General features: G+C 42.5%; 1 protein-coding gene across 2 annotated transcripts in view; it reads left to right on the top strand.

Annotated features, from left to right (window-relative positions):
- The first annotated feature begins 381 nt into the window (after positions 1-381).
- LOC148136295 (uncharacterized) overlaps positions 382-21,097 on the top strand; it is a 328,974-nt gene continuing 308,258 nt past the window's right edge. The window contains exon 1 of one of the 2 annotated variants that reach the window (XM_087983558.1): positions 382-531. In XM_087983558.1, coding sequence (XP_087839684.1) covers positions 499-531 — 33 coding nt within the window. In that variant the 5' untranslated portion in view covers positions 382-498. The remainder of the gene's footprint in view (positions 532-21,097) is intronic. The other variant, XM_087983559.1, reaches the window with a different exon arrangement.

Here is a 21,097-nt window from a genome sequence, read left to right on the forward strand (position 1 = left end):
GACTCTGCAACAGGTTAACCCAGATATTTCCAGACCTTGAGGGCAGGGTGTAATGAGTGCAGGAACAGCAAAGCCTCCTCTAAGCGAGAGAGACGATTTAATTAACGGGATGAAGTTTGGTGCTTGAACCAAGGGAATGGCCCTGTATGGTTAAGAGGCAAGTTTAACTTGAGGTCAGGTCCTGCCACTTACAAAATTTGGGTCAGTGAGACAGTCCAGAACAAACATGTGGAACGCTTGAAAGCTGTGACCTCACAAACAGAATGTGAAACACCAAAGGTCACTAAGAGGTGGGTTGTTACAAAGCCTATCTGACCAATAGCCGGCTTTGAACTGAGAGAGAGAGAGAGAGACTGATCTTGCTAAACTGCTGCTAGACCAGTCAGGGCCAGTGCTCGGCCAAATGTCATCAAAAGAAATCATACCTGGCCCCTCAGAACAGCTCAAAGGCTGATTGGCTCTGCCCTATCTAGTGTTGAGGATACCTCAGAGTCCAAGATGGATGCAGCCTCGAAACTGTTGGTGTCCCTGGTAAGTTTTGTAACAATTTAACTGATCTAAATTTCTGTATTGAATCATATTTATATCTACTGATGGCTGGTAATTATTTTATTCCATTTAGCAAGGCAAATCCCATTGCTAGACGATGGTGTCCTCACTTACTGGGTTAAAAACGAATAGTTTGTCAAGTAAGAGGCTCCTCAGCAATGTGCAGCATTGTCTGTTTCTCTATAACTCGTTTGCAGAGGCCACATTGATGACATTTGGCTGAGCATGGGCCCTGACTGGTCTAGCAAGCAGTTTAGCAAGATCAGTCTCTCTCTGTCATAGTTCAAAGCTGGCTATTGTTCAGATAGGTTTTGTAACAACCCACCTCTTAGTGACATTTGATGTTTCACACTCCTTGATGCGAAGGTATTTTCTTGATGGATCTTGTATAAGTAGCTTGCTCCAAATGGGAGCCCAGATGCAATGGATGGGGTGAGCAAGTGGTTATGGAACAATGTGAGGCTCAGCACAGAATGGTTTGATCATCTTGTGTGTTTTTGTCAGTCAGTGGATGTGTGGGAGCAGGATATTTGTGAGGACAGATTGCTGGGAGGAGTTTTAAGCACAGGGTTCCAATGATGACATATATTGTTGAATTATTTGTTTATGAAAAAGGCATGCAATTGTGCCATTTGTAAAACAGTGCATAGTACTGTGGTGTGGAGTTAATAGGACAAACACTGAGATCTGGAGTGCTTTGGCAGCAGCTATCGCACAGAGGCTCAAACAATTTTGTCCAACAGGATATTTCCCACCTTGTTCTTTGTTGCTGTTATCCTTTGATGTTCCCTGAACTATTATGGTCTGTATGAAGATACTCCATTGTGCCTTCCTTTGGGATTATTATTTTGTCTTTGGCTATCAACTTAGCTATGTGTTTATTCATCTTTGATTCCAAGCTGTAATGATCTATATGGAGAATGCTGGGGAAACTATGGCAACTTCTAGCCCCAGTGTGTGTTCCAAATCTAGGAGAAGGATCTTTTCCATTCACAAAGAGAGGGCCAAAGATAGAAGCTTTGCTTAGTCCCAGATAAAGTGTCTGATTTCTAAACTGAACAGTTGCAATGATTAATGGTGCATGGATTCAGATTCTATTTCACTGGGGAATATAGTTTTGGACAGGTCGGGAGAATGTTGAAGTTCTTCTGATTACGGTGGGTATCCAGCTTGGGACATGGTGATTGGATTCATTTCTGAATACACTCATGGTTCAGATTGTCAGGATGTTCAGTCCTGTGCACAATGGAGGGACTCGATGCTTGATCACTTGCTCATCCATATTGTGGAGTGTGTCCATTTGTGGACACTGTGGAGTGATTCAGTGCCCTGTACTGTAGTTCATATAGTGTGAATATACTATTATGGAGGTAATCTGAGTTGTTCCAAAATAAAATATAGAAACCTCACAATCAATGTCCAAGTTAGGTCATAAAGTCAAAGAGATGTACAGCACGGAAACAAACCTTTCATTCCAACTCGTCCTGGCTTCCATTGTTTTATTGATCCGGGATGTCTTTGCCTGGATATTGTAGTCTTATGGGAAACTTCAGCCAGTTTAAGTAACCTATAAAGCAGGTGAAACTTGCCAACCTCAAAAAAAAAAAGTACATGACCATGTTTCTGCGAGGAATGTGCTGATCTTGTTCTTTCCAATGTCTTTTAAAAATGCAAACGATTCATTCAGAGAGAGTGAGCTTCTGTGATTCAGATTCTTTAAACGTCATGACATGGAACAACAATTAATTTTGTGCCATTACCTATTGTCTAACCTCAGACATAGAGAATGTTTGGCCAGTAACTTCAAGTCTCTCTTTGTTTTTCTCTCTTACAGTTAGTCTAGTGGTGATTATATTCCTGGTTCAGGATAAGTGTGGTCTTTCTACATGCAACACTCACCATGTTTTGGCCATGTCACCATCTGTTCATTGTTTTTTATGTTATATTTCACAGATTTGCATATTGTTATTATCATCAATCATGTTTCCTGGGCATCATTCCTGCTTGTAGTGTAATCTACATTCTCAGTCACTTGACCATTGACTGTTGTGTCTGGTTCACTGTTGTTTTCTTCTTCGTCACCATTTATTCTCATCAGATGAAAACTAAGTATTGCAGTGAAAAAATTGCAATGAGAGTTCGAGCAACAATTTGTACTTTCATTTCTTTTGAAAAACACTCCTTACTACTTTAATTTAAAGCCTGGAAGCACCATGAACCAATGTTCCCATTCACTTTTTTTATTCTCTTTATCAATGTCTTGACTGTCAGATGTATTTTCAAGGACATTAAGGTGCACAAAGGACTGAGGGGTCAGAGAAAAACCGAGAATGATCCAGAATAGAGAGCAGAAAGAAATCTGTGATTTTACACTGTGATATATTTGCCAGCTTCATATTTTTCTGGTTGGTGTATATTTTAGTTTCCTTTAATGCCAGTTATTCCTTGTATTCGGCTGCTTCAGTCTACTGCACCAATCTCCAAATCTCATGCACATCCTCTGCCACTTTTGCCATCTGCTGTCAGATCCTGCCACCAAAAATATCTTTCCCTCGTTACCTCTATCTGCATTCCATAGGAACCGTTCCCTCTGTGACTCCCTTGTGAGGTCCATGTTTCCACTAACTCCCTCTCCACTGTTGGCACCTTCCCCTGCTACCGAAAGAGGTGCAAAACCTGTGACCTTACCTCCCACCTCACCTTCATCCAAAGCCCCAGAGGATCATTTCAAATCCGGCAGAGATTTACTTGTGTATCCTCCAACCTCATTTATTGCATCTGGTGCTCTTGATGTGGTCTCCTCTACATCAGAAAGACCAAGCGCAAACTTGCGGAATGGTTCAGTGAACATCTCTGCATCTCTGGTCTGTAAACACTAACCAACCCTACCATTCTGGGCCTCCTCAACTGCCCACACAAGGCCACATGTAAAGGTGGAGGAGGAACACCTCAGGAGCCAACAACCATAAACATTGAATTCACCAGTTTCCAAATCTCCCTACACCCCACCCCATCCCAGATCCAACCCTCTGACTTGGATCTGCCCTCTTGACCTGATCTACCTACCTATCCGCTCCATCCTTCCCACCGACATGTCACTATCGCTTCCTACCTTTGCCCACCTTTCCCTAACCCCAACCCCCTTTCTCCTATTTATCTCTCAACCCCCTTCCTCCTCCCCAGTCATGAAGTTTGATCCTGCCCAAAACATCATCACTTGTTGCATGCTGCCTGACCTGCTATGCCTTTTCAAGTGCCACACACTTTCAGCTGACTCCAGCATCCACATTCCTCACTGTCTCCAATAGACCTCTATTAAGTCTCCCCGCAGCCTCTGATACTTCAGAGAAAACAACAGGAGTTTTTCCAAGCCTCGACTTATATCTCGTACCCTCTATCCAGGCAGCATCCTGGTAAATCCCTTCTGCCTCCTCTCCAGAGCCTCCACATTTTTCCTGTAATGTGGCAACCAGAAGTGAATGCCATGATTTGGAGATGCTGGTGTGGGACTGGGGTGTACAAAGTTAAAAATCAGATAACACCAGGTTACAGTCGAAAGGTTTATTTGGAAGCACTAGCTTTCGAAGTGCTGCTCCTTCATCAGGTGGTTGTGGAGTATAAGGTTATAAGACACAGGTCTTTTTCAATATATCATTTCAGTTACATCACACTGTAAACCTTTGCTATAAATTCTGTGTGTTACGAGCTTATATTCCACAACCATCAAAAGCGCTCCAAAGGCTAGTGTTTCTAAATAAACCTGTCTGACTATAACCTGGTGTTGTGTGATTTTTAACTTTGAACTGAATGCAATATTCTACATATGGCCTAACCAATGTCATATACAGCTGCAAAATGGCATCCTGACTCGTGGCCTCAATGTCCTGACCAAGACTGGAAGTATGACACACACCTTCTTAATACCACTTTCAGGGAGCTACGAATGTGAACCCTAATATCCAGCTGTACATCAATGTGTTCAGGGTTCTGCCCTTAACTGTATACTTTTCCTTAACATTTGATCTCCTGAAGAGTAGTACCTCACACTTAGACGGATTAAACGCCATCTGCCATTTCTCCGCCCATTTCTGCAACTGATCTATATGCCACTACATCCTCTCACAACCTTCTACAATATCCACAACTCTACTGATCTTTGCATCATCTACAAACTTACTAACCCACCCATCTACAACTCCATCCAAGTCATTTATATCTGTTACAAAAGCAGAGATCCCAGTATGATTCCCTGCGGAACACCACTAGTCACCATTCTCCAGCTAGAAAAACACCCTTCCACAATTACTCTCTGCCTTCTATGGGCAAACCAATTCTGAATCCATGCGGCCAAGTCACCATGGATCCCATGCATTATACTCTTCTGGATGAGCCTACCATGAGGGACCTTGTCAAAAGCCTTACTAAAATCCATGGAGACAATATCCACCCGCTCTACCCTCATCGATCACCACTTCAAAAAATTCAACCAAGTTAGTATGACACAACCTGCCCTACACAAAGCCATGCTCACTGCCCCTAATGTGCTTAAATCCTGTCAATAGCTTCCCAATGACTGATGAAAGACTCACCAGTTTATAACTTCCTGGATTATCCCGAATTGCAGTCTTGAACAGAGGAACAACATTAGCTGCTTGCCAGTCCTCCGGTACCTCTCCAGTGGCTAGTGAAGATACAAATGTCTTGGTCAAGGTCCCAGTAATCTCCACTCTTGCCTCACTGAAAAACTTGGTGGAGATAGCATCAAGCCCTTGCGACTTATCAAACTTAGTGCTCTTCAAAAAACCCAATATCACTTCTTTCTTGATCTCAAAATGCCCTTGCATATTAGCATGCTCCAAACTAATCTCACTATCCTCTAAATCCTTCTTCTGGATCAATACTGACACAAAGTACTCATTTAGGATTTTGCAAGCCTCCAAGCACGAGTTCCTCCTTTATTCTCAAATGGTCCTACCTTCTCCCTCGTTATCCTCTTGTTTTTATTTTTTAATGTATGCCTGGAATACCTTGGAATTCTCTTTAAACCGATTTGTCAATTTCATGGTCCCTTCTTGCTCTACTAATTCCCTGCTTGAATTCTTTCCTGCTTTCTTTATATTCTTTACAGTCCTTGCCCAATTTTAGCTCCCTAAACCTTCCATTTGCTTTTGTTTCTTTTTGAGTAAATTCACAACCTCCCTCTTTGTCCAAGGTTCCCTTACCTTGCTATCCTTATCCTTTCTCCTTACTGGAACATGCCGGTCCCAATATTGACCCGTTGGGAACTCCACTCCAAATCTTCCTCCAGCCAGAAAAATATCCATTGACCATTTGACTCTCTCTTTCCTATCACTCAGTTAATGTTGTATCCATGTTGCCCGCGCCTCTTGTACCATGACTTATAATCTTCTGCACAATTTGTTGTATGCTATCTTCTGGAAATCCATGTTAATCACATCAGTAACATTGCCCTCATTGACCCTTTCTGTTAAGTCATCAGAACACTTCAGCAAGATAGTTTTACACAATTTCCCCTTGACATTTTTTAACCAACCCACTTTTATCCATGTGATTATCAGTTTTATCACAATAGTTGTTTCCAGAAGCTCTCCCAACACCAGTGTTAAACTGACAAGGCTGTCAATTCCAGGATTAACTTACAAGTCTTCACAGAACAAGGTCATAATGTCGATAACCCTCCAGTCTCCTGACACCTCCTCTCAGTCCAGAGGAGACTGTAATGTTGTGGCCAGTGCCCCTCTCACTTCAATCAGAATCCTTGGATGGATCTCATCCTGATCTGGTGTCCTGTTAACCCCGAGTCCAACATCATTAGATTAGATTAAATTACATTACAGTGTGGAAACACGCCCTTCGGCCCAACAAGTCCACACCGACCCACCGAAACGACACCCTCCCCTACCCCTACCCCTACCCCTACATTTGCCCCTTACCTAACACTACAGGCAATTTAGTATGGCCAATTCACCTGACCCTGCACATCTTTGTGACTGTGGGAGGAAACCGGAGCACCCGGAGGAAACCCACGCAGACACGGGGAGAACGTGCAAACTCCACACAGTTAGTCGCCTGAGGCGGGAATTGAACCCGCGTCTCTGGCGCTGTGAGGCAGCAATGCTAACCACTGTGCCAAGGTGCCGCCCACCATTTGGACAGGTAATTGGATAGAAAAACTTTCCTCCTCAGTGTATCCGCACATGAACAGTTTACTGATTAGTATCATAGCTGTTTTCTCACCTTCACTGGAAAGACTTAAAAATAAACTCTTATTTCTCTCCAGCGGGAGGCCCCAGTCCGCGAGCCCCAGAGTCGGTTAAACGGCCGCGCCTCGAGACCCCGCGTGAGCCCTCAGGGCGGACCTTTACTCTCATCCAGCTCTGATTGATCAGAAAATCTGTCAATCTCGTGCTTATAGCCAATAGAAGTGCGGTCCCGCGTTGGGAACGTCATCTGGAAGTGAATGTGGATGAAAAGAGAAAACGCTGGAGAAACTCGGCAGGTTTGGCAGCTTCTGTGGAGCTAAAACAAAGGTAACGTTTCAGATTCAGTGACCCTTCATCAGTACTGAAACTAGCTCTGGAAAAAGTGCAGTTAGTGGCTCTCATTCCCGCAAAAGGTGGAGATAGAGCCCAGAAAGAGCGAGAAGAGACGCAGATAATGAGGATGGATAATTGTGAGGGAGGGAGAAATAAAAGCTGATACAGGGGAAAATGTAGGAGCAGATTACTGCAGATACTGGAATCTATTGAAAACAAGTCACATTCCTGATGAAGGGCTTATTTCCGAAATGTGGACGGCACATCATTTCTGCATTTTGGGTGTTTCGCTTGAGGGAAGGATAGGATTGATAAATCAATGGCTGAAAAGGTGGTGCAATGTGCAGGGATTCAGTTTCTTGGATCGTTGGGATCTCTTCTGGGACATAAAAGATCTATTCAAAAAGAATGGGTTTCACCTGAACTGGAAAGGGACCAATATCCGACTGGGGAGATTTGCTAGTTCTAGTTTCGGATTCTGTCAACATTTTTAGAGTGGTGAGGTGGGAGCTTCTAAGTAACAGTGCATAGACAGAAATATGAGGATGGTTCTGAATCAGAAAAGAGCAAGTTAATTCGAAAAGACAGACATGAGCGGTAAGCGAATGATTTAACTTTCAGGTAAGGCTGATAAGCTCAGCACATGTATGGGAATTTGGGTTTGGGATGTCAAAGCTACTACAGAAGCTTGGTTGAAGAATTGACAAGAGAGGCAGCTCAACATTCCAGGCTTTAGGTGTTATAGGAGGGATAGTAAGAGAGGAGAGGGAATTGCATATTTAATTAAGGAATACATTACTACTGCAATTAGAATAGATATTTCTGAGGGACTGTCATAGTGTTAAAGTTTTGGTTGGTGAAGAAATTGTTCAATGTGTTCAAGAAAATTTTCTTTATCAATATATAAACGTTTCCGTAGAGAACGAGCAAAACTTGAATATCTTTTACAAAATAAGGCAGAGCAAGTGACTGGAACTAGTGATTGTAATGCTGTTAGATTTAAAATAGCTATGGAAATGGATAAATCTTTCAAAAAAGTTAAACTCTTAATTGGAATAAGGCAAAATTTAAGGGAATGATGCAATAACTTTCAAAAGTTGATTAGAACAGACCGTTTACAGGTAAAAGTATGACTGACAAGTGGGAGTCTTTAAAAGTGTGATAATGAGAATTCAGAAGCATATGGTCCTGTTGCTGGAAGGGTAGAAAGAGGGTAGGAACATACATAAAAAGGAAATCAGAAAGGCAAAAATGGAAAGTTAGATAGCCTTGGCAAGTAAAATTTAAGATAACCCAAAAAAGATTCTATAAACACTTCAAGAGCAGGAGAGCAATGAGACAGAGAGTAGGACCCTTTAAAGATCAATAATGTTGTCTTTGTGTTGAACCTCAGGAGGTGGGAGAGATGCTAACTGAATATTTCACATCAATTTTTACTGTTGAAAAAGAAATGGGGGCTAGAGAACTCCGGGAAATAAATATTGATATTTTAAAAACAGTTCACATTACAAAAGAGGAAGAACTGGAGGTCTTAGAAAACAAAGATAGATAACCCTCCAGTGCCTCATTATATGTGACCCAGGATGCTGTGGGAAGTTGGGTAGGAAATTGCGGGGCACCTAGTAGAAATATGAACGTGGGTGAAGAACAAAAGGACTGGAGTTTGGCTAATGTTGTGCTATTGTTTAAGAAAGGATGTGAGGAGAAGCTTGGGAACTATAGACTCATGTGTCTAACTTCGTGGTGGGTAAGTTGTTGGTGATGATTCTGAAAGATAGGCTTTATATGCTTTTAGAGAGGCAAGGATTGAGTAGAGACAGCATGGATTTTTTGCAAGGAACATCGTACCTCACAAACTTGCTTGAGATTTTTGAGGAAGTAATCAATAAGATTGAGGGCAGAGCAGAAGTTGTTGACTTGGATTTTAGTGCAGCCTTTGACAAGGTTGACTGGTTAGTAAAGTTAGATCACGCAGGATTCAGGGTGAGTTTGCCAATTCATTACAAAATTGGCTTTGGAGTAGGAGACAGAGGATGGTGGTGGAGGGTTGTTTATCAGACTGGAGGCCTCTGACCAGCGGTGCTCCACAGAATTTGGTGCTAGGTCCACGACTTTTTATCGTTTTACATAACTGATTTGGATGTAAATATAGGAGGTATGGTTAGTAAGTTTGCAACAAGTTTGCTTCGTCCTAAGATGGCAGCACCATATGGCAGAACGGCTCTTGTGCCAGAACTCATTTGCTCCGACCGCTTTTCTCTTTCTTTCTTTTGCTTCTCTGTTTTTTATTTCTCTTCTTGACCTTGTCCTGAGCTTGGACAGTATCATGGCAGCAAGCGTCCAACCACAGGGAAGAGTGGGCCCAGGACACACCTCGAGTGAGCTGCTACTTACTTTTCCAGAGCATGCACAGGATCTAAAATCAGTGTCTGTCATATCGGTGGAGACGACATCAGCGAGATCAACCCAGAGGCAAAAGATCGTGCCTGAAGTTTGGCGACTTTATTGTTGGTTGGGTCCAGCACTAGCACCAGTGAAGCAGTGGCGGAAAGGCACGATGGCAACATCGACGAGGTGGGTCTACCGGTGAGAAATACAGCTCTGACGTTGGTTGATTTGGTGCAGCCATTGGCTCGCAATGGTCGAGCAGTACATGTCTAAGGATCAGCAACTTCAATGATGGTGGGTCCACTGCAGATGATGGTGGAAAAAGGATGATGGCATAGGCATTGATTACCATGTTTAGCTGGCTCATCTTCAGCCATATCTTTCCATTTTTTCTTCTTCTTAAATTATTCAAAATAGTGCTGTATCATGGTGACAAATGAAATGTTTTCACTGTATTTTATTGTAATTTTTATGTAAAATGCACATGACAATAAAATAATAATCAAAATCAAATCACACCAAAATTGGTGATGTAGTGGACAGTACAGATGGTTATGTCAGAGTATAATGGAATCGTCATCATATGGGCCAATGTGCTAAGGAATGGCAGGTGGAGTTTAATTCAGATAAGTATGTGGTGTTGCATTTTGGTATGGCAAATCAGGTAAGGACCAATACACTTAATGGGAAGTGTTGTCAAATAAAGAGACCTTGGGGTGCAGGTTCATTGTTCCTTGAAAGTGAAGTCGCAGGTAGACAGGGTAGTGAAATAGGCTTTTGGTGTGCTTGCCTTTATTGTTCAGTATGAGAGTTAGAAAGTCATGTTGCGGCTATACAGGACATTGGTTAGACCTTTTGGAATGCTGTGCGCAATTCTGGTCTCCCTGTTGTAGGAAAGATATTGTTAAACACGGAAAGTTTCAGGAAAGATTTACGAGGATGTTGCCAGGGTTGGAAGGTTTGAGCTGTAGGGCGAAATTGAATAGGATGAGGCTATTTTTCCTGGAGTATTGGAGGCTGAGGGGTGACCTTATAGAGGTTAAGAAAATCATGAGGGGCATGGATCGGGTGAATCACCAAGGTCTTTTTCCCAGGGGAGAGGAGTGCAAAACTAGAGGGTATAGGTTTAGGAGACGGAGTTGGATAATCAGAAGGACTTAGAGAAGGAATCGAGAAGTTTAGACAGCTCAGTGACACAGGATTGTTCCCAATTGTCAAACTTACTGTTGTTTCTGGCATTCTTACCTGCATTTCATTTCACTTAATTCTATGAAATTGGTCATTTCTTTCACGATTACACCAGCTGGTAACATTTACATCACAACAGAACAGCTAACACTTTCATAGAGATTTTACAAAATGTGATTCACACCTGTCCAAGAAAGCAAATAAATTAAGGATGAACATGGAAGATTTTGAATACAGGTAAACAGGTGAGAATGTAAATTCGAGAATTTAGAGGACAACATGCTCCATTATAAAGATTAAATCACATACTTTTTTAAAATCTGTGTCTTTTGATTGCAAATGTATTTTCAGCAATACTTTACTTGGTCTATTTCCATTCAGTTCATCCTGGCCTGATGCTGATGTACCCACTTTTATCATGACAAATTAAATGAAGTTAATTTTGACCTATCAAGCATGCAGGTACAGCAGGCAGTGAAGAAAGCTAATAGCTTGCTGGCCTTCATAACAAGAGGAATTGAGTATAGAAGCAAAGAGGTTCTTCTGCAGCTGTGCAGGGCCCTGGTGAGACCGCACCTGGGATATTGTGTGCAGTTTTGGTCTCCAAATTTGAGGAAAGACATTCTGGCTATTGAGGGAGTGCAACTTGGATTCACGAGGTCAATTCCCGGAATGGCGGGACTATCTTACTTGAAAGATTGGAGCGACTGGGCTTGTATACCCTTGAGTTTAGAAGGCTGAGAGGGGATCTGATTGAGAAGTATAAGATTATTAAAGGATTGGACACTCTGGAGGCAGGAAGCATGTTTCCGCTGATGGGTGAGTTCCGAACCAGAGGACACAGTTTAAAAATAATGGGTAGGCCATTTAGAAAAGAGTTGAAGAGAAACATCTTCACCCAGAGAGTGGTGGGTGTGTGGAATGCTCTGCCCCAGAAGGCTGTGGAAGCCAAGTCTCTTGGATACTTTCAAGAAAGAGTTGGATAGAGCTCTTAAGGATAGTGGAATCAAGGGTTTTGGGGATAAGGCAGGAACAGGATACTGATTGAGGATAATCAGCCATGATCATAATGAATGGTGGTGCTGGCTCGACGGGCAGAATGGCCTACTCCTGCACCTATTGTCTATATTATGTCAGATGACAATAACTTATTCAAAGACATGAATTTTAAGGGGTATCTTAAACAGGAGAAGGACCTGTTTACTCGGAATTATGATACTGGCCAAAGGAAAGTGCAACCTGCACCAGCCGTTACCTCATGGCTGTGGTGACGGCAGATCTATTTATTATAATTACAGAGGTTATTCTGTGGCTGATTAAATTTATTAATTTCCCCTGTCTTTCCTGGATCTCACCACTATGTGTAGTGTTCACAATGTTCTGATTCATTCAGCCAAAAACTGTTCTGTCTGGTTGACAGTTACCTCCTCCTTTGATCGATGTAAATGTCATCTGTTTCCAGAACGTGGATACACAGTATTGCATCAAGAAAAATGCAGCTGTCGTCCTCTGAATAACATGCATTCTGGTCAATTTTTAAAAAAAATCCCCTTCTACTATAGATATGAACCGACAGAGGTAATTGCCAATTGTTTCTGTTATCCAAAGCAGAATTATTTTTCTGTGCCGGTTGGGTAGGATTTGACTGTTTTGATTGGGTTTTAATGCCCTTGGTTCCATACACTTTAATTCTGTCGCTCAGTACTGACAATGAGACATATTTTTGTGACAAGTCAGGCCCATCAGAGACTGAAGGGCCATAGCAAAGGAGAGAATCCCGGTGACCCAGAGGTGGAAAGCAGAAGAAAGTCTGTGATTTTACTTTTGTCGTTATCTGACACTTTCATCATTCTGTGGTCGGTGCAAGAATTATAGAATTCTTTTATTATAACATTCGGGGAACATACCTGAGACATTACAACAGTTCAGAATTTATATTTGCAATGGTTGGCGTTTCACTGGTGAATTTAAATTGCTGCATAAACACTCAGTTCAAGTTCAGACTGCAAGTCAAAGAAATGATGAAGTATGCTGTCATATTAATTATCCAATTAATAAATAAACAAAATATCTGAGAGTAGTCTAGAGAACCCAGTATATACATCGCATGAATGAAAAAAAAACTCACGAAGGCTATTGCGAATAACTGGAACCCAAGCATTGATCCTTATAATACCCAGTGTCATTACCTTCCACTCCAAACAATACATGTTCAGTTTGCTATGAATTCTCAATTCAAGTCAGTATATTATCCTGATCCCATTTGCTTTGATGTTGCAAACTAACCTTTTATGTGGGGCTTTGTCAAAAGATTTCTGAAAATCCAAATACCCACGTCCACTAGATCTCCCTTATCTATTCTCTGAGATAATACCAACTTAACAGAATTATCTGAGGAAGTGTCAAAGTTGATTGATGAGAGAAGGGCTGTAGATGTCATATACGTGGACTTCAATAAGGCGTTTGATAAGGTTCCCCAAGGCAGGCCGATGGAGAAAGTGAAGTTGCATGGGATCCAGGGTGTACTAGCTAGATGGATAGAGAATTGGCTGGACAACAGGAGGTCGTGAGTAATAGTGGAAGGGAGTTTCTCAAAATGAAGAACTGTGACCAGTGGTGGAGTAGCAGTTAGTGAAGGGGACTGTCAGAGAATGCAGCAGAATATGGATAGATTGGAGAGTTGGGCAGAGAAATGGCAGATGGAGTTCAGTCAAGGCAAATGCGAGGTGATGCATTTTGGAAGACCCAGTTCTCAAGCAAACTATACAGTAAATTAGAATCCCTACAGTGTGGAAACAGGCCATTTGGCCCAACAAGTCCACACCAACCCAGTCCCCTGCACCAATTACTCTCGACTTCCCCGATCTAATGCACCTTGCTTACATATCCCCGAACACGATGGGTAATTTAGCAAGGTCAATTCACCTAACCTGCACATCTTTGGACTTAAGCCCTGGGGAAATTGACATATGGAGAGATCTGCGTGGTCAAGAAGGCATGCGGCATGCTTTCCTACATCAGATGCGGTATTGAGTATAAGATTTGTCAGGTCATGTTACAGTTGTATAGGACTTTGGTTTGGCCACATTTGGAATACAGCATACAGTTTTGTTTGTTACATTACCAGAAGGATGTGGATGCTTTGGAGAGGGTGCAGAGGAGATTCACCAGGATGTTGCCTGGTATGGAGGGTGCTAGCTATTAAGAGAGGTTGAGTAGAATAAGATTATTTTCATTAAAAAGATGGAGTTTGAGGGGGGGGGATCCTGACTGAAGTCGACAAAACCATGAGAGGTATAAACAGGGTGGATAGCAAGAAGCTTTTTTTTTACCAGGGTGGGGGACTTAATTACTAGGGGTCACAAGTTCAAGGTGAGATGGGAAAGGGTTAAGGGAAATATGCGTGGAACGTTCTTTACGCAGGGAGGAGGTAGAGATGGACATGATGGCGTCATTTAAGATGTATCTATAGACAGCTACAGAATGGCCAGGGGACAGAGGGATACAGATCATTGGAAAATAGACGACGGGTTTTAATTGAGGATCTTGATCAGCAGAGGCTTGGAGGGCTGAAAGGCCTGTTCCTGTGCTGTAATTTTCTTTGTTTTTTTTTGTTAGCGTGGTTTTGTCAGAGGGACAAAGTGCATCACAAGTGTGGTGAAATTTTTCGAGGAAGTGACCAGGTCTTTGGATGAGAGTAGGGCAATTGATGTAGTTTGTATGGATTTTAGCAAAGCCTTTGACAAGATTGTATTCAATTCCCTACAGTATAGAAACAGGCCATGCAGGCCAACATGTCCACACTCATCCTCCAAAGGTTAATCCACCCAGACCCATTCCATGGGCAATTTAGCACAGCCAATTCACCTAACCTACACACCTTTGGACTGTGGGAGGAAAACAAGCACCCAGAGGAAACCTGCACAGACACAGGGAGAATGTCTGTGTGGAGTTTACACAGTCACCTAAGTCTGGAATCGAACCCAGGGCCCTGGTGCTGTGAGGCAGCAGTGCTAAGCACTGAGTCACTGAACTGTCCCAAACCCACACGTAGGAGATTGACAACTAAAGTAAAAACACATGAAATTCAGAATAAATTAGCAAATTGACTCAGTCAGAGGAAGCAGAGGCAAAGCTGAAAGAAGGCTGTTAGTGTAATTGGAGACGAGTATTCAGTGGGATTAATTTTGGATCTTTCATTATTTGTGATATTTGTAAATGATAATAAAGAGTGTGTCTGTGTGTGTTTGTTCATGTATGTGGGTGAATGTGTGTGTTGTTGGGGATGGCGGTGGTTGGGGATACTAAGTAAGTTTGTGATGACACAAATATTGACTGGGTGGTCGGCAGTGAGGAGAATATTCTTAGGCTTCAAACAAAAATAGGTAGATTGGTCAAACATGCAGATCAACGGCAGATAAAATTTAATCCTGATAAACCCTGACGTGATACATTTTGCCAGAAGTTGCAAAACAAGGCAGTACTCAGTGAATGGGAGGACACCCGGCTGCATAAAGCAACCAAAAGATCTTAAGGTGCTTGTTAATAGATCTCTGAAGGTAGCAGGACTGGCTAATAGGGTCGTTAGGAAGGCGTACAGGATATGTGCCTTTACTAGTCACATATAAGAGTAGGTTATAAGAGCAGGGAAGTGTTGTTGGACTTTGTTTAGGCCATAGTTGGACTATTGTGTGTCGTTCTGGTCACCGCAGCATGGGAAGGATGTGTTTGCATTGGAGGGAGTGCAAAGGAGGTTCAGCAGAATGTTGCTTAGGCTGTAGCGCAATTTAGCTGTGAAGAGGGAGGCTGGATAAGTTCGGGTTGCTTCACTAAGAACAGAGATCGGAGTATCTATGAAGTCCAATGACAGGGTGAATAGAATGCAGTTGTTCCCCTTACTCAAAGGGCCTATAACAGGGTGGTATAATTTTAAACTGAAAGTCAGGAGGTTCAGAGGGGACATGAGGAAAGTTCTTCCCACCTAGAGGTTGGTAAGGGGCCTGAAATTGAAATCTGAAACCTCAGAAAAGTACTTTCAAGAGCAATTGAAATGTCATAACATTCAAGGCTATGGACCAAGAGCTGGAAAATTGGACTGATGTAGATTTAGTGTCATTTTGGTGGGACAAACATGATGGTCCAAAGGGCCTCTTCTGTTCGATGTGATTCTGTCATTTGAGAATTCTGAGGATAAGGATCTGAATTTGTTCCTGTTTTTCTTTGTATTTGTTTTCAGAAAGTATTACCTAGTGTGAGTTCGAGCAGTTGTTGTAGTCAGCATCAGCTTTTGGTTCTGTACCAGAATTTCCTAAATGGGTTGCAAAACTGAATTAACAAGAAAAGCAGTGGGATAACAGTATTTAGTAAAACAGCTTTCAAGGTGTTCTACAACATGAGATATTGATTGGCTGACTAGCCTCAGCAAAATGAAGGTCATCGCTGAAAGGAATATTGAAAGATATTTCAATATTGCTGGGACTGATAGTGGGTGAAATCATGCAAGTCTTGTTTGAATACAAGTTGGAATTAGCATTTGAGACCTAATAGGATCATGTTAATCCAATCTTTGGAGTATTGAAGTACAAACATAAATCTCAATGATATCACATCATTAAAATAAACCTGCTGTCATTCAATGATTTTAAAAATAAAGAGATACCACACAAGATAAGATAGTCTCTGAAACTGTCTTCTTCAATTTTGAGATAATTCTCCAATTCTGAGAGCAGGAAGGGAGAAGTTATTTCACAAACAACAACATGTACTTTCCAAGGCTAATTATCTTGAAAGTATGCTACATCTTCCTTCACATTGTTAGTGTGCCTGGTAAATCTTGTAACAACTTAAGTTATATAAATCTCTACATTTCCACTGTACGCCTGATATGCCAGATGACAGTGTGCTCACTAACTGAGTTTAAAGTGAATAGTTTGTCAGATTGGAGGCTCCGCATATGCAGAATTGTGGGTTTCTCTATGCTGTACAGAATGTGTATACACTGAGGCCACATTGATGGAATTTGGCTGAGCACTGACCCTATCTGGTCAAGAAAGTGTTCAGCAAGACGGTCTTTCCCTGTAGTAATTTAAAGCCTGCGATTTCTCACGTGGGTGTTGTAATGACCCACTTCTCAGTGACACCTGGTGTTTCCCATTCCTTGATGGAAAGAGATGTTGTGAGTGGATCTTGCTCAGGCAGCTTGCTCCAAATGGGAGCCCAGCTACAATATTAGCAAAAGGTGAGTTGAGCAGGTCATTATGGAGTGATAACTGATGGTGAGCACGGATGGCATTGACTATCTGCGTGTTTTCATCAATCAGTGGATGTGTGGGGACATGATATTTGTGAGGACAGCTCACTGGGAGCGGTGTTAAGCACAGGGTTCCATTTATAATGTGTATTGTTGAATTATTTGTTTGTCAAAAAGACGTGTGAGTTATGCTATTTGTAGAAAGAGGCATAGTGCTGTGGTGCACAGTTTAACAGGACAAACACTGAGATCTGGAGTGTTATGGTAACAGCTGTCCCACAGAGGATAAAACAACTTTGTCAAACAGGGCGTTTCCCATCTTGCCCTTTGTTGCTGTTATCCTTTGATATTCCCCAAACGATAATGGTCTATGTGAATATACTCCCATGTACATTTGCTTGGGAATGTTATTTCATTTTAGGCTATTAATTTGTGTAAGTATTTATTATTGCTATTATTATTTTGTTGGTACTGACATTTTAGAGATAAATGCCCAGATATATTTTTGACCAATTCATCGTGAGGCCACAGTGTTACACCTTGATGCAGTACTCCATCAACTTTGTGAAATTTCTGTTATTGGACCTGGTTCAGAGGCCTCACCACTGTGGAAATTGGTTGGTCCAAAAGGATTTTTCACAGATGAAAGCCAAATTGGTTTATGGTGACTGACGTGTGATTTCGGATATTTGATATTTTTGTGCTGCTCCAAGGCTCCAATCAGGATCAAGAATATTTGGCCCGACAGGGTGAAAATCGGTGCTGCTGCTATTGTGTATTCTTGATGAAGAGCTAATGCTCAAAATGTTGATTCTCCTGCTCCTCGGATGCTGCCTGACCTGCTGTGCTTTTCCAGCACCACACTCTTTAATTTTAATCTCCAGCATCTGCAGTGCTTTCTCTCTGTTGTGCCCTCCAGTTGAACTGAAATTCAACATTGAGAGACTCGTGAGTTGGAAACTGTAAATGGATCACCAGTTGATTCATAGTCCATCAGCAGCACGCTGCTAAAAGAATATGAATCATCTGTCAACCGTGATTTACAAGATGCTCTTTGCATCATGGTGTGGGACATCATTGCACCGATTGTCACATGGGATGTCTGTCCAAGCAGTGATGGTGATTCACACCACAGAGAGGCAGATTTATATAGACATATAAATTCCAACCGTTATAATTGCTGTAGTACAAGTCAGTTCAAGATCTTGCTGGGCAATTTTAGCCAATCGACTTCTTAGAATTTTTATTGCATCTTCCTTGCATTCTGGGTGGTTGGAAAGGAGGTGAGTGGGAATGACTGCTCGCCTGTGTTCACTTTATGGGTAGTTGTTCATGACTAGAACCTTTGCTGGTTGGGAATGGCTATTCAGGGAACTGACCTCACATAGGGCAGTTTAGTATGTTCAGCTCCTGTTTGGATGACAGTTCTGAGGTAGGGCCACTTAAATTGAAATATTACCTCTGATTTCTCCCCACCAATGCTGCCAGACCTGCTGAGCTTTTCCAGCAACTTTTGTTTTTGTTTTTGATTTACAACATCCGCAGTTCTTTCAGTTTTTATTTGTCATTTTTCATGTTGTTCGAATCACTGTGAAAGTGAGGTGATTTATTGAAGATCACATTTAGGTGCTGAATAACCCCAGACTGCTTTGTGGTTATTAATGGTTGGAAAGTATATCAGGGTGGGAGTAAGGTAATATTGAAGGGACTTGTTGTTGCCAGCTAACAATTGAAAGTTTATAAATGTTTGCAGTAACAACAACACTGAGCTGAACATTCCCCCAGTACATTGTATATGTCAGGGTAGCTGCTGGCACAGCATCTTTTACATCAAGGGAATAATGCAGTGGATCAGACTTTTTGATGGAATAACAACCTGTTACTTCAATTCCAAAAAAGTTCACTCGAAGGAAATGCTGTTGATGCTTGTGCAATGGCATGGGGTGTTCAGCAGAGGGTATCATTTTAAACACAAGAGAAAGAGAAAGAGGGAATTAACCCCCAAAACAAAAGACACTCCATTGGACAGAGACACAGACACAGAGATTACTTACAAATATACAACACACTGATACATTCCTAGGCTGAAGCAAACCTCATGGGAGAGAGGGAATATGAGACACCATCAAGAGAGCTGGGACTAACTGGAATATGAGTATCACCACTTCAGTCTGTCCATGTCTTAACTTCTGTTTGTCCCTGTCTGACTTTTCCTCCTCTCTCTCTCTCTCTGTGTCCTTTTGTCTGCCTCCCTCTTTCTATCTCCCTCTCACTGTCCTTCTCTTCCTCTCTGTCTCCATCTTTTATTTCTCTCTCTCTCTTCCCTATCTCTCCCTCTGCCCTTCTCTCTCTCCCTCTCTGAGATTCTCTAGCTCTCTCTGTCTCTGTTCTTCACTTGCTCTCCTCCTCCTCGATCTCTGTCTGTTCCTGTTTCTTCATCCCCACTCTTCCTCTCTTCTCTCTGTTACTTATTCCCTCTGTCTCTTTCTCTCTCATTCTCTTTCACCCTGTCTTTTTCTCTTAGATCTGAAAGTGCCCACACAATATTGCATCCTCCTATTCTGTTCCCATTGTACTCCGCTCCCAAATGTTTGCCCTTCCCCAATTATTTTGCCCTCCCAAATATACTGCTCACTAAATGTGTACCCTCACAAGTATTTTGCTGTCCCCCATATCATGCTGAGCCCCACTCCCTGGCGCAGAGATTAATGAGTTTGTCTGGACTAACTGGCCTGTAACTGACTGCTTTTTGTGCACAGCAAGATCCCAGTCCCAGAATTATGGAAGCTTCACAACACACAGATAATCCTTTTCAGCCCATCATGCCTCCCTACCACCACAACCACCAACAACCCCCCATCCTCCCCACACACACCCATTAAATGATCCTGCTGCTGTCCAGCTCCTCAGGCCTTGCCCCGAATAGCATTGTTACTCCCCTACCTGGGGAGACCACTCGTCTGCTCTGTCTCATACTCTGCCTCTTTGTCCTCTCACCCCTCCATCTCTCTCTATCCTACAACAGCCCCTTCCCCCCTCAAGCCCCATCAAACACTCCCCCTCTCCCTGGCTCTCTCTCACCACCTCCTTGCTTCCCATTCCTCCGCTCAAGAACTCAGGGGCATGGCTACTCTGCCTCCCCTCACAGACTCACAACCCCTGGGCTGAAGGACATGGTGAGTATGTTCAGAGACTAACTGGTCTTTTGACTGACTGCTGTAATGCACAGCAAGATTCCAGTCTGCAGCCAACCAATCACACACTCAATGAGAAAGGTACTTTATGCCCCTTCCACTCATCCCTGCACCCTCTGGCCCGGTTTGGACAACAGTGAAGGTAAAACCCGGGAGAGACCGGGAAATGTGTATCCTACTGCATTAACTGTACAGCAACTTGTGGCACTAAGTCCAAATCTTCCCAATCCCCCTTCCCCGCCACTGGGATAGAGCAGAGGGGCCAGGGAGAAAGATGGAGAGAAAATGCATTGAGAGAAAAAGAGAAGAACCAACAGACAGAGAATGAGATAGTGACAGTCAGAGGGAGGGAAGGAGAGAAAGAGAGTTCAAGGGAGGAAGAGATCGCAAGTGAAAATCCCAAGGACAGAAGCAAGATGTCAGGCTAATAAAAGCAAGTATATTATCTCCATTCTTTATCTACCTTCAGAGACTGGTGTACATTCACCCCAAATCTCTAATTGTCAATGCTTCCCAGGGTCCTATTGTTCATTGTGTATTTCCTTGTCTTGTTTGTCCTGCCCATGTGCATTACATCTCCTCACCTCATTACTGCTGTTTCCTCGACATGAAGGATTACTTTCTGTTTAGAGACTTATTGTTACGTTTCACCATTTTAACATGAAATTCAGTGGCACTGCTATGACTGAGTCCTCTTTATCCATATTCTCTGGGAGTGAGGGTCAACTGGGGGGGTATATGGGCCAAACACAGGCAAATGGGACTATTTAACGGTGAAAACTGAGTGGCATCATCAAATTGGGCCGAAAAGCCTGTTTCCATGCTGTAGACCTCTAGCACTCTATAAATCCTTTACAATCACAGCTCCATCTCCCTCTGCTTGACAGTGACTATCACCCACACCCCAATGCTCACCAGCTGCTACTGAAATTTTCCACTGAATCTTGTTGAAACAAGTAAGACTCCACATC

This window comes from Chiloscyllium plagiosum, unplaced genomic scaffold (genome assembly GCF_037043375.1).
Source record: "Chiloscyllium plagiosum isolate Xiang-an unplaced genomic scaffold, Cpla_swu_hap1 HiC_scaffold_46, whole genome shotgun sequence".
Taxonomy (NCBI): domain Eukaryota; kingdom Metazoa; phylum Chordata; class Chondrichthyes; order Orectolobiformes; family Hemiscylliidae; genus Chiloscyllium; species Chiloscyllium plagiosum.